We start from the raw sequence: 14,762 nt of genomic DNA on the forward strand, positions 1-14,762 counted from the left end.
CATCTCCAACATCATTTTTACAATCTGAAGTTGGCTATTGAAGAATCAAGAGATGACGAACGTGCAGAGTATCCTCATCTCCAAAGAAATGTTGTTCCTTTCACCAGAATGATCTCAGACATTCTGATTGAAAGTGACCTAATGGACTCCCTAAGGGCTATTGGAACACCTAACTTTTTTAGAGTTACTCGGGGTTCTATCTTAAATGGTCTTGACTTGCTGAGAATGGAACTTGTCAAGGAAATAACTGTTGTTCCCTTTGACACTGAATACAGAAGAATTCCTGTTGCAGGCTTCTCTACTTTATTTCAAGCAGAACTTTGCCATGCTGTTAAATTCTATTTGGAGGCTTCTGTAAGAAATTCATCGTCTATTGATCCTGCATGGATTCGTCGAAGAGTGCTTCCTTCTCAAGCTGACCTCAAGAAGGAGGATAAGAAGAAGCGAGAGAAAAGGCTAAAGAGAAAGGCTGCAGAAGAAGCTGTCATGAGAGAAACAAGGCAGAAGGTCACTTATGACCCTCTTAAGGTTGATTCCTTTGAGGCAATCAGAACAGGTAACTTCTCCAGGCAAGTGTACCAACCTCCACCTATCCAACCTTCCCCTTCTGAACCTCAAAATATCCTTACCTCTACAAATATTCCTCAATCACCTCCTTCTGCACAAACTCCTGCCCCCATATCACCTTTACCTAATAGCTTGCAAACACCATCATCTTCTCAAGTTCTCAACCCTAACCCCTTAACTACCATCCTTTCCACAACTACAGATATACCTTCCTCATCAACCTCCTTCACTGATATTCCATCTTCCTCAACCACTGCACCTCCATCTTCTCTATCCCATCCCCTAACCAACAGAAAATCCAAACCCTACTGCCTTCTCTACCATGACTACAAATTCACCTTCAACCCTCCTGAACCTGAACCTATCATTTGTCTGGAGTTGTTCAGAAGTGAAGTGATTAGCAGGCTTGACCTTCTGAGAGATGCTTTCCTCAATGGTCTTGATGATGTTTCTACGAGAAACCTCTGGAGAAGCTTTCGCCAGGATTTTCAAGTAGGAGCTATGGGAGTTCAGAAGCAGTGGCTGCTGCCCCTGGTCATGCTGGTTACCTTCTGGAGGGTGATAATGGTATCTACTACCATCCCCTCAGAAACAGGGTTGCTGTTTAGGAGAAGTAATTCGTGGATGAACTGGAAGAAGCAAGAATTGTTGCTGCAATGAAAGCTAATCCTTGCAGGGAAATTGTGGTCTGGAAACCTCAATATCCTGTTCTGCTCGGAGATTTCAGGACTCTATTTGAATTTCTGAGGGAAAACCCTTCTAAGGAAGACCCAAGCTTGGTCATTCCAGAAGTTGTTGACCCACCAGAAGTTGAAAGTCCTTCTGCTCCTAGGAATCTTGCTGCCATTCTTCAGGCACTTGAGAATGGAGATTCTGAGGTTCCCGCTGCAGAGTATGGAGATGCTTCTATGGAAGAAGCAGATGCTGATCATGTTGCTGAAACAATTCCAGTTGAGGAAAATCCTGCAAATGATCTAATCATGGAAGCTGCGGATCAGAATGCCATCCCCTTGGAAAGAATTTGTGAAGCTTCTTCTGATGAACCTTCCCGTCTTGCAAGGACTTTGGAAGTTATTCAGAAGAACCAGGATGAGCAGAGATCAATCAACGCTGAGTTTCGTGCTTTCATGGAAAGGCAGAATGAGAGCAACAGTGGGATTCATGATATGTTGGCCAAGATCATGTCGATGCTAGGGTCATCTTAGATTGAGTATTAGACTGTTTCTTTTTGCTTTACTGCATCTGTTTTTCTTTGCATCCTCTATTGTCCTTCCTCTTGTACTTCTGAACTTTTTTCTCCGTGCTTAATGAAATTTTATCCTTTTCTTCTATGTGTTTGTCGTGTTTTTCATCTGAATCTTTTATGTTTTTGATGTTATGACAAAACAGGGGGAGAAAAATGTGATAAATGATCTGATTTATTTTATCAGTTGCTGGGAGAAAGGCTCCACATTTCTAACAGAACTTGAAAAGTTCTAAGTCTTTGAGTGTTGTCTTGCAGGAATTGAAGATCCTTTTTAAAAGCTCAACATGAGAAGCAAATAGATGGGGAAAAGCAATTCTATAAAGAATCAAGCTCTTGGAAATTGAAGCAAGCTGAGTGCTATAAAGCTTCAAGAATCAGAAGCAAGAAGGAAGAATGTTCTGATATTCTGATGATAGAATATACTTTCATTCTTATTCTTTATATGTTCTGATGCATGTTTTAGTTACAAAATATGCTCTGAAACATTTTATGTTTGTATGCTCTGGTACATAATTATATGTTCTGATACATATTTTATGTTTTGAATCATTCATGCTGACTTTTGTCGTCTAGTTTGTTCTGTAACATTTCAGGATGTAGAGATGCTCTGATGATGCTCTGGTACATTCAACAATGTTCTGATACAATCTAGCATGCAATGACTCAAGAAGATATTCAAGCTCTGAAGCTGTCCACTGGAAGCAAGAATCAGAAGCTATGAATATTCTGAAAATCTAGGAAATTCAAGTTCTGAAGCTGTCCTACGGAAGCAAGAATCAGAAGCTGTGAATGTTCTGAAGATCTAAGCATATGTGAAAGAAGATGATGTTAGAACAAGATTTGTTCTGATCAATATTCTTAGTTTTAATGATAACAAGGATATGAATTTTGTATGAGATAATGTGGTACTCTAATACTATGCAATTTCCATTTCAGGAATTATACAAAGAGTATGCACAAAATCAGCGCAAGAGGCAACTGACTCAGAAGATTCAGCATGCAACATCAGAACATGGTCTGGCAAGACATCAGAAGATGGTCAAGCAGAATCAGAACATGGGTCTATGGAAGCATCATAAGAACTTGAGATCAGAAGCAGAAGCACTGAAGTTCTCATGGTATCACGCTCAGAAGCACTTCAAGGTCAGAAGACAAGAAGATGCTCTGCACCAAGCTGTTTGACTCTGATGACATTCAAACGTTGTTTACACAAACATCAGATCAGAAGCAAGTACTAGACTGGCAGGCTACGCTGACTGATAAAAGGAACGTTAGAAGCTATTAAAGGCAACGTCAGTAGACACAGCGGAAACAAGGCTCGAGGTAGTTGACAAAAGAGTGAAACATTAAATGCAATGTTGTACGGAATACGCAAAGCATTAAATGCTCCCAACGGTCATCTTCTCAAACGCCTATAAATATGAAGTTCTGATGAGAAGCAAAGGTTAACGAATTACAAACTCTGAACCAACTTGTAGAAACGCTGTTCAAATCAAAAGCTCTCAAACTTCATCATCAAGCTCACTACATTGCTGTTGTAATATTTTAGTGAGACTTAAGCTTAAACTTTAAGAGAAATATCACAGTTGTGATTATAGCTTTTTAGAAGCATTATAATACTCTTAGAATTTGTTTACATTAAGTTGTAAAAACTAGAGTGATCAGGTAGATCAGAATACTCTAGAAAAGTCTTAGAGGCTGTCTAAGCAGTTTGTTCCTAGAGTGATCAGGTTGTGATCAGGATACTCTATAAGACTTAGCAGTTGGCTAAGTGGAAAACCATTGTAATCAAGTGTGATTAGTGGATTAAATCCTCGGGTGAGGTAAATCACTCCAAGGGGGTGGACTGGAGTAGTTTAGTTAACAACGAACCACGATAAAAATCATTGTGCAAATTGTTTTTATCTTACAAGTTTTAAAGCTACACTTATTCAAACCCCCCCTTTCTAAGTGTTTTTCTATCCTTCAGATGAGAATCCAATATTGAAGCTAGAGCTGTCTTCAATCCAAAACCTAAGGTAAGGGTGGGGTTCTTTCATGCTAAAGATATGTATGATGATGTTTAGGGTAGGTTTGATGATCGCACGTCCGCTAAGCGGCCTTTGCTCGCAAAGCGGATACTGAGTGGAAATTGAAAAAATAAAAGAGCTCGCTAAGAAGAGCTCGTCCGCTAAGCAGAGCTCGAATTTTGTTTCGCTTCTATCTTTAGTTTGTGGAAGCGCGCTTCAAGCTGGCTTATGGAAAATTGAACTTCATCAAGCGCGCTGGAGGGTCGCTAAGCAGACCCTGCTGTGCAAAGCTTGTTCAAACTTTGAAATGATGTATCTTTTGACCCGTAACTCCTTTTTAAGTTCAGTTTGAACCTCAGTGAAGCTCTAAATGATGTCTTTCTAATGAATATGATATGAAAACCTTTGGAAACCTTTTTGAAGCTTTCTCTAACTGAAATTGTTTGATGTTACGTTTGTTGATGTGAAGCGATGTATTGTTGTATGATGATACAACATAGCGACGTGACTGTGAAGTGACGAATTACTATAAAAGTAATGATGTTTAGTCGATGTATGTTGTGTTTGTGGGGATGTTGAATTCATTGAGTCACATCCTTTGCATAAAAGAGACGTGGCTTTATTGGCAAAAGCGACGAGGCCTTAATGGCAAATAGCGACGTATGCCCAATGGCAAATTTTGAGACGTGGGAGTTTTACTCCAAATGGTACCACATACATTTGCATAAGTCGAGTTGCTTTTTATTGCATTTAAATTGCGTTGCTTTCTGTTTGAATTGTTGAGACGTTTGTTGTGACGTGATGATGAGATGTTATTGTGATGCATTGATATTACAACTTTGAATTGAGTATGTTGTCATAATTGATTATTGACATTGTTGTTGTAACATCCTGAAAATTATTATTTATTAATTTAATTAAGTTTTAAATTAATTATTCGAAATTAGCATTTTATTGAAATTAATTGGAAATAATAAAATATTAGTTGTTGGGCCATTAGTGGAGTTAGTAATGTGGGGGGTGTTAATGTGAAGGAGCCCATTACTAATGTATTTTATGTTTTATAAAATAAGGGAAATAAGAGAAAGGAAGTTAGAACGTGAAAAGAGAAGTTGTGAGAGGAAGAGCTGAAGAACGTGGAAGAGAACCAAAGAGGAAAAGGACCAAATCAAGAACTTGGCTAAGGTAAGGGGGGCTTATATGGTTAACATCTATTATCGGGTTAGGGGTTGATAGTACATAATAGGTGTAGAATTCATATTGATTGAGTCATGTGATAGATTTAGGGATTTGGATTAATTGAGTGATAATTGATCATTTTGTTGGAATCTATGATGTTTGTGTTGTTATGATTTCAATTGATGCTTAATTGATGTATTATGATGTGTATTGTGTGTTGTATGTGTGTTCTATTTCCTTAAAATCGTTCTGGTATGATTTGAGTGGGATTGGAATGCTTAGAATGCTGTAATTCTGCATATTTGGGGTTGCAAGTACGCAGTAACTGGTTACTGAGGGTAGGGTAACCGATTACTGCAGTGTAAAATGGAAAAGATTGTTGGTTGGGAGTCGGTAATCGGTTATTGAAAGAAGGGTAACCGATTACCCATACAAAAAATAGGAAAATGGGTTTCGTGAAACATGGTTACCGGTTACTGGCCTTTGGGTAACCGATTACCACTGATGGTTTTTGAAAAAATGAAGTATTTTGTAAAACTCATAACTCTTGAACCGTTGGTCCGTTTTGTGTGCCGTTTTGAGTTAAACAAACCTTGTGAGATAATCTATGTGATGATTAAGGATGTTATTGTGATTTAATGATGCATATATATATATATATATATATATATATATATATAAACATGCTTGATGATGATGATTATGATTATGATGAAATGAGTATTTTGATGATGTTACTCATAGACTTGACGATGGTATAAGTATGTTCATGTATGTTTTCATTCATTCATATTCATTGTTGATGTTGTATCCATGATGATGTGTTGGATCAGCGAAGGGCATGATTTCCATTGTGTGGAATCTGTGCTGGCAGGGCCGTATCTTGATGATGATGGATTGGTCATGGGTTATTCCCATTTGATGATGTTGGTACCACATGCATAGTGTCAGTTCATTCATATGCATACTTTTATAACATGATTGGATGTTCTTTCAGTGTTATAAATATTGATGATGTGTTGGTTGTTTATGATGATGAAACTTGTTTGAATGTCTGTTTGTGAAATAATTGGGTCAATGATGCGACTATGATGTATTATTGCTTTATAACCTTATAACATTTGTTAATTATGATGAGACTCACCCTTACATGTTGTCATTTTCAGATTGAGGATAGCGGTTGTTCGACTCGATGAGGATTAGCTCATGAGTCAGTGTGTTTAGTTAGCGTCAGGTGTCATGCTCTGATATTTGTAACACTGGGGACGCGATGTTTAGAGTTTATGTTTTATAACTCTGGTTATTATTTGATGTTTTGAAGGATAAGTTTTAAAGATGTTAAACTTAATTCCATGTGATTTAATTTCCGCTGTGTTAACATGAAGTGTTTTCAATTTATGATGATTGCCTTAGTGAATGCATGACATAACTGAACGATGTTTAATTAATTATTGAATTGTGGAACCCTTGTTTTCATGTACTTTGAATAAATTTATTTAATTTGCCGTGGGGTTTAGAAGGGTGTTACAATAGTGGTATCAGAGCATAGTCGATCATTGTGACCAGAGTCTTGTGTCAGTTTTTCCTATGTATGCGACTAGTACGAGTTAACTTGTCGATACTTTGTTCTGATGAAATTGTTTGTGATTTAAGCAGAGCAATGGCTGGAAGAGGTGGAAGAAACGATGATGCTATCACTGAAGCTCTGGGCATGATTGCTGGTGTGCTGGGAGGAAATGCAAATGGAGCCGGGATTGGTGCTGACAGACAATTGGGGAATTTTCAGAGGAACAATCCTCCGTTGTTCAAGGGTACGCATGATCCTGAAGGTGCTCAGAAGTGGCTAAAGGAGATCGAGAGGATTTTCAGAGTCATTGACTGTGCCGAGAATCTGAAGGTGAGGTACGGTACACATATGTTGTCCGAAGAAGCTAATGACTGGTGGATGACTACTAGAGTTGAACTGGATGCTGATGGTGTGGATATTTCTTGGGTTGTGTTCAAGAGAGAGTTCTTGAGAAGGTATTTCCCTGAAGACGTACAAGGCCGAAAAGAAATTGAATTTTTGGAGCTGACTCAAGGTAATATGACGGTACCAGAGTATGCTTCGAAGTTTGTTGAGTTGGCAAAGTACTACGTTCACTACAACAATGATGAAGCTAGTGAATTCTCAAAGTGCATCAAATTTGAGAATGGCCTTCGTGATGAGATTAAGCAAGGTATCAACTATCAGAGGATTCGGCGATTTGTTGATAAGGTGGACTGTAGCAGGATCTTCGAAGAGGATAACCTTAAGCTGAAGTCATCTCACTCTCGCGAGTTAGTTGACAGAAAGGGTAAGAAGCCTATGGAAAGAGGTAATCCGTATGGTAGAGGTAATCCAAAGACTGGTAGTTGGAAGAAGCCTAGCGGGGGAGACTCCAATTCTTTTGTCAGGTGCTACAACTGTGGCGAGACTGGGCATCGTAGGAATGAATGCAAGCTGAACCAGAAAAAGTGCTTCAAGTGTGAAGAAGTGGGTCATGTTGTTGTTGATTGTAAGAAGAAGATTGTGACTTGTCACAACTTTGGTGAAGAGGGTCACATTAGCCCACAATGTCCTAAACCGAAGAAGAACCAAGCGGGAGGGAAGGTTTTTGCCTTGTCTGGGTCAGAGACTACTCTAGAGGATAGACTAATTAAAGGTACGTGTTTCATTCATGGCACACATTTAGTTGCAATTATAGATACTGGAGCAACTCACTCTTTTATTTCTTTGGATTGCACTAAGAGACTGAATTTAGAAATATCTGACATAAATGGAAGCATGGTTATTGATACTCCTGCGTCGGGTTCAATAACTACTTCATCTGCTTGTTTGAATTGTCCAGTTGATGTTTTTGGTAGAGAAGTTGGAATGGACTTAGTGTGTCTTCCATTGAAACAACTTGATGTAATCCTGGGAATGAACTGGTTGGAATTCAACCGTGTTCATATCAACTGTTTTTCAAAGACAGTATTATTTCCTGAGGCTGTCGCTGCTGATGATTTGAACATGACAGCTAGATAAGTGAATGAAGCCATTGAGGACGGTGCGACGGTGTTTATGTTATTCGTGATGATGGACCTGAAGGAGAAGGTAATACGTACTAAATTACCAGTAGTATGTGAGTTTCCGGAAGTTTTTCCTGAAGATATGAATGAATTACCGCCGGAAAGAGAAGTAGAATTTGCTATTGAATTGGTTCCAGGAACTAGTCCAGTGTCGATGGCATCATATCGTATGTCACCATCAGAATTGGCCGAAATGAAGAAACAATTGGAAGAGTTGCTTGAGAAGAAATTCGTTCGTCCAAGTGTTTCTCCGTGGGGTGCACCGGTATTGTTGGTAAAGAAGAAAGAGGGCTCTATGAGACTGTGTGTAGATTACCGACAGTTAAACAAGGTTACTATCAAGAATCGGTATCCATTGCCGAGGAATGATGATTTTATGGATCAACTGGTGGGAGCTTGTGTGTTTAGTAAAATTGATCTGAGGTCTGATATCACCAAATTCGAGTGAAGGAAGACGATATTCAGAAGACGACATTTAGAACAAGGTATGGACATTACGAGTATTCAGTGATGTCGTTTGGAGTTACAAACGCACCTGGTGTTTTTATGGAGTATATGAATAGGATTTTCCATCCTTATCTTGATAAGTTTGTGGTAGTATTTATAGACGATATTTTGGTATACTCCAAGAACGAAGAAGAACATGCGGAACATCTCAGAACTGTGTTAGAATTGCTGAAAGAGAAGAAACTTTTCGCCAAATTTTCAAAGTGTGAATTTTGGTTGGATGAAGTTAGTTTCCTTTGGCACGTGATTTCTAAGAATAGTATTGATGTTGATCCTACCAAGATAAAAGCGGTATTTTAGTGGGAAGCTCCGACATCAGTGTCAGAGATTCGTAGTTTTCTTGGTCTTGCAGGTTACTACAGGAAGTTTATAGAAGGATTTTCAAAGTTAGCATTGCCATTAACTAAATTGACCAGGAAGGGTCAGGCTTTTATTTGGGATGCAAAATTTGAAGAAGGATTCCAAGAGTTGAAGAAGAGGCTGACAAGTGCTCCTATCTTGATTCTACCGAATCCGACAGAATCATTTGTGGTTTATTGTGATGCATCACTGATGGGTTTAGGTGGTGTACTGATGCAGAATCAACAAGTGGTCGCGTATGCGTAGAGACAACTCAAAGTGCATGAAAGGAACTATCCGACTCATGATTTAGAGTTGGCAGCGGTGGTTTTTGTTTTGAAGTTGTGGCGACATTATTTGTATGGTTCGAGATTCGAGGTGTTTAGCGGTCATAAGAGTCTGAAGTATCTCTTCAATCAGAAAGAACTTAATATGAGACAGAGGAGGTGGCTAGAATTCCTTAAAGACTATGATTTTAGTTTGAATTACCATTCTGGTAAGGCAAACGTAGTTGCTGATGCGTTGAGTAGAAAGACCTTGCATATGTCTATGCTAATGGTGAAAGAGTTAGATTTGATTGAACAGTTTAGAGATTTGAGTCTGGTATGTGAAGGCACTCCTACTAGTATTAAATTGGGTATGCTAAAGCTGACTAGTGGTATCCTTGAAGAGATCAGAGAAGGTCAGAAAGCTAATGTTAAGTTGATCTATAAGTTGACTTTGATTAATCAAGACAAAGGTGGTGAATTCAGAGTTGACGAGAATGGTATACTGAGGTTTGGTGACAGAGTTTGTGTTCCTGATGTTGCTGAACTCCGAAAGAGTATTCCGGAAGAAGGACACCGTAGTGGATTAAGTATTCATCCTGGTGCTACCAAGATGTATCACGACTTGAAAAATCTGTTTTGGTGGCCTGGAATGAAGAAAGAAATTGCTGAATCTGTATTCTCTTGTTTGACGTGTCAGAAGTCAAAAGTTGAGCATCAGAAGCCATCTGGATTTATGCAACCAATGTTTATTCCTGAGTGGAAGTGGGATAGCATATCAATGGATTTTGTTTCTGGTTTTCCGAGAACGGTTAAGAATTGTGAAGCTATCTGGGTTGTTGTGGACAGTTTGACGAAGTCTGCACATTTTATACCAGTGAGAATGGATTATTCGATGGAGAAGCTGGCTCAGTTATACATTGAGAAGATAGTTAGCCTGCATGGTATTCCTTCGTGTATCGTGTCTGACAGAGATCTGAGATTTACGTCAAAGTTTTGGGAAGGTTTGCAGAAGGCTTTGGGTACTAAGCTGAGATTGAGTTTCGCTTATCATCCGCAGACGGATGGAAAGACTGAGAGGACGATTCAATCGTTGGAAGATTTGTTGCATGCTTGTGTACTAGAAAAAGGAGGTGCTTGGGATAGTTATCTGCCTTTGATTGAGTTTACCTACAACAACAGTTTTCATTCGAGTATTGGTATGGCCCCGTTTGAAGCGTTGTATGGTAGAAGGTGTCGAACTCCATTGTGTTGGTATGAATCTGGTGAGAGTGTTGTGATCGGACCAGAAATTGTACAACAAATTGCGGAGAAGATTAAGATGATTCAAGAGAAGATGAAGGCTTCTCAGAATCGTCAGAAGAGTTATCATGACAAGAGGAGGAAAACACTTGAGTTTCAAGAGGGAGATCATGTGTTTATGACGGTTACTCCTATGACGGGTATTGGTCGAGCTTTGAAGTCAAAGAAGTTGACTCCGTGTTTTATTGGACCATTTCAGATTTCTGAAAAAGTGGGAGAAGTAGCCTATCGTATTGCTTTGCCGCCGATGCTTGCAAATTTGCATGACGTATTTCATGTATCTCGGTTGAGGAAGTACGTTGCGGACCCATCCCATGTGATCCAAGTAGATGATGTACATGTGAAAGACAATTTGACCGTTGAAGCTTTACCTGTGAGGATTGAAGATCGGAAACTGAAACAATTGTGTGGCAAAGAGATAGCCTTGGTCAGAGTAGCTTGGGGAGGACCGACTGATGGGAATGTCACTTGGGAGTTAGAAAGCCAGATGAAAGAATCCTATCCAGAACTCTTTGCTTGAGGTATATTTTCGAGGACGAAAACTCTTTTAGTGGGGGAGAATTGTAACATCCCGAAAATTCTTATTTATTAATTTAATTAAGTTTTAAATTAATTACTCGAAATTAGCATTTTATTGAAATTAATTGGAAATAATAAAATGTTAGTTGTTGGGCCATTGGTGGAGTTAGTAATGTGGGGGGTGTTAATGTGAAGGAGTCCATTACTAATTTATTTTATGTTTCATAAAATAACGGAAATAAGAGAAAGGAAGTTAGAACGTGAAAGAGAAGCTGTGAGAGGAAGAGCTGAAGAACTAGGGAGAGAACCAAAGAGGAAGAGGACCAAATCAAGAACTTGGCTAAGGTAAGGGGGGCTTATATGGTTAACATCTATTATCGGGTTAGGGGTCGATAGTACAGAATAGGTGTAGAATTCGTATCGATTGAGTCATATGATAGATTTAGGGATTTGGATTAATTGAATGATAATTGATCATTTTGTTGGAATCTATGATGTTTGTGTTGTTATGACTTCAATTGATGCTTAATTGATGTATTATGATGTGTATTGTGTGTTGTATGTGTGTTCTATTTCCTTAAAATCGTTCTGGTATGATTTGAGTGGGATTGGAATGCTTAGAATGTTGTAATTCTGCATATTTGGGGTTGCAAGTATGCAGTAACTGGTTACTGAGGGTAAGATAACCGATTACTGCAGTGTAAAATGGAAAAGATTGCTGGCTGGGAGTCGGTAATCGGTTACTGAAAGAGGGGTAACCGATTACCCATACAAAAAACAGGAACATGAGTTTCTTGAAACAGGGTAACCGGTTACTGGCCTTTGGGTAACCGATTACCACTGATGGTTTTTGAAAAAATGAAGTATTTTGTAAAACACATAACTCTTGAGCCGCTGGTCCGTTTTGTGTGTCGTTTCGAGCTAAACGAACCTTGTGAGATAATTTATGTGATGATTAAGGATGTGATTGTGATTGAATGATGCATATATATATATATATATATATATATATATATATATATATATATATATATATATATATATATATATATATATAAACATGCTTGATGATGATGATGATTATGATGAAATGAGTATTTTGATGATGTTACTCATAGACTTGACGATGGTATAAGTATGTTCATGTATGTTTGCATTTATTCATATTCAATGTTGATGTTGTATCCATGATGATGTGTTGGATCAGTGAAGGGCATGATTCCCATTGTGTGGAATCTGTGCTGGCAGGGCCGTATCTTGATGATGTTGGATCGGTCATGGGTTATTCCCATTTGATGATGTTGGTACCACATGCATAGTGTCAGTTCATTCATATGCATACTTTTATAACATGATTAGATGTTCTTCTAGGGTTATAAATATAGATGATGTGTTGGTTGTTTATGATGATGAAACTTGTCTGAATGTCTGTTTATGAAACAATTGGGTGAATGATGCGACTATGATGTTTTATTGCTTTATAACCTTATAACATTTGTTAATTATGATGAGACTCACCCTTATATGTTGTCATTTTCAGATTGAGGATAGCGGTTGTTCGACTCGGTGAGGATTAGCTCATGATTCAGTGTGTTTAGTTACCGTCAGGTGTCATGCTCTGATATTTGTAACACTGGGGATGCGATGTTTAGAGTTTATGTTTTATAACTCTTGTTATTATTTGATGTTTTGAAAGATAAGTTTTAAAGATGTTAAACTTAATTCCGTGTGATTTAATTTCCGCTGTGTTAAAATGAAGTGTTTTCAATTTATGATGATTGCCTCAATGAATGCATGACATAACTGAACGATGTTTAATTAATTATTGAATTGTGGCACCCTTGTTTTCATGTACTCTGAATAAATTTATTTAATTTTCCGCGGGGTTTAGAATGGTGTTATAGTTGTCATTTTGGTAAGTTGTTTTATGATGAGAAGTGGTGATATATGTATCATCTTTACCATGATTTGAATATTATCATACATTTCTTTATAATGAGTAATATCTCACCCCTTCTGTTTGAATGTTACCCTTTGTTGGTAACGTGCAGGTAACGACGTGGAGTAGCCGTTCACCTATTAGCTCGAGTCGGTGTGTCTATGCTCTGATACGTGATACTCTGGGGGACATTTATTTGCTTTGTTTATGTCGTGATGCCTTGTTGAGACATGTTGGATATGTTGTGCCATGTTGGCAAATATGTTATGATTTGGATTATGATGTTAATTGATTTCCGCTGCGGTATTATGAACTATATGAGTTTAATGTTTAATAAAGTATGATTCCTCCATTATCTGTGTTATGTATCTATGATTATGAGCATGATTTGTGATTTGTTTAAGTTGATAATTGTGACGCCTTGAATCATGATGTTTGTTTTGAGATTTTGCACTTTGATTTTCCTATTAATTTGCGGGGTAGATTTTGGGTGTTACAATAATGGTATCTGAGCAGGTCGGTCCGTCCGGCCATGTGTCGTGTGGTAGTGTAGTCTAACAATACTCATATTGTTATTTGTGCTGATTGGTTTTGTGTTATAGTGAAGAGTTGAGATGGCTAGGAGGAATGATATTGCGATAGCTACTACTTTGGAAGCAATGGCTCAAGCTTTGGAACATCAGCCGAATGTTAGTGAGAATGTTGCTTCTCGCAACTTGGCTACCTTTCAGAGGGAGAATCCACTAGTGTTCAAGGGAACTCATGATCATGATGGCGCATTGACATGGCTAAAGGAGATTGAGAGAATATTCCGTGTGATGGATTGTACTCCATATCAAAAGGTTCGGTATGAGACTCATATGCTAGTAGTCGAGGCGGGTGACTGGTGGCTAGAGACTCGTTAGAGGTTGGAGGTTGTAGGTGAGGAGATCACATCGGTTGTGTTTCGTAGGGAGTTTTTGAGGAAGTACTTTCCAGAGGATGTTCGTGGCAAGAAGGAAATTGAATTTCTTAAGTTGAAGCAAGGGAGTAAGTCGGTTGTGGAGTATGCTGCTAAGTTTGGAGAGTTGGCTAAGTTCTTCAACCACTATGATGGACCAAATGATGAATTTTCTAAGTGTATCAAATTTGAGAACGGATTGCGCCCAGAAATCAAGAAGGCAGTTAGTTACCAGAAGATCCGTGTCTTTGCTGATTCGGTGGATAGTTGTCGGATCTATGAGGAGGAAAATAATGCTCATTATCGGGTTATTAATGAGAAGTGAGATAAGAGTCAACAAGGTCGTGGTAAGCCTTACGATGCTCTAGTTGGCAAGGGTAAGCAGAAGGCTACTGAGGGCAAGAGAACTAGTGGGGGGAGATGCTCATGCTGGTATTGTGTGCTTCAAGTGTGGCAAAGCTGGCCATAAGAGTGATGTGTGTACTGCTGGTGCCACGAGGTGTTTCCGTTGTGGTGAGGCTGGACATATGGCATCTGCATGTGTTGCACCCCAAAATTTGCCCTCTTTATTTGAGCTATAAGTTATCCAAGACGTTTATTTTGTCGTTCAAAAAGGGAAGAAAAATAATAAAGAGTTTTCATGGTTTTAAGGAGATATAGTGTGAAATGTGGTTTATACAGTGGAAATACGAGAAAATTCACAAGTCTTATTTGGAAGCTGATATGAGTTGAGTTCTCGCGGGCCCTGACTGTTTCGACGTTATCTACAACTTTTGTGTTTGACTCGGAAACCAATTCTAAGAGGAAGGTTGTCTAATTCGCAAATTACTTGAGCTTTCACAGTGAAAAATGGTGC

General features: G+C 38.6%; 1 protein-coding gene across 1 annotated transcript; it reads left to right on the forward strand.

Annotated features, from left to right (window-relative positions):
* The first annotated feature begins 13,580 nt into the window (after positions 1–13,580).
* Positions 13,581–14,231, forward strand: LOC131659226 (uncharacterized). Its single transcript, XM_058928440.1, has 2 exons — positions 13,581–13,813; positions 13,919–14,231. Exons 1-2 carry the CDS (start codon positions 13,581–13,583, stop codon positions 14,229–14,231), a joined length of 546 nt encoding a protein of 181 aa, XP_058784423.1.
* The last annotated feature ends 531 nt before the right edge of the window (positions 14,232–14,762 follow it).

The sequence above is a fragment of the Vicia villosa genome, linkage group LG3, assembly GCF_029867415.1.
Source record: "Vicia villosa cultivar HV-30 ecotype Madison, WI linkage group LG3, Vvil1.0, whole genome shotgun sequence".
In the NCBI taxonomy this organism is placed as follows: Eukaryota; Viridiplantae; Streptophyta; class Magnoliopsida; order Fabales; family Fabaceae; genus Vicia; species Vicia villosa.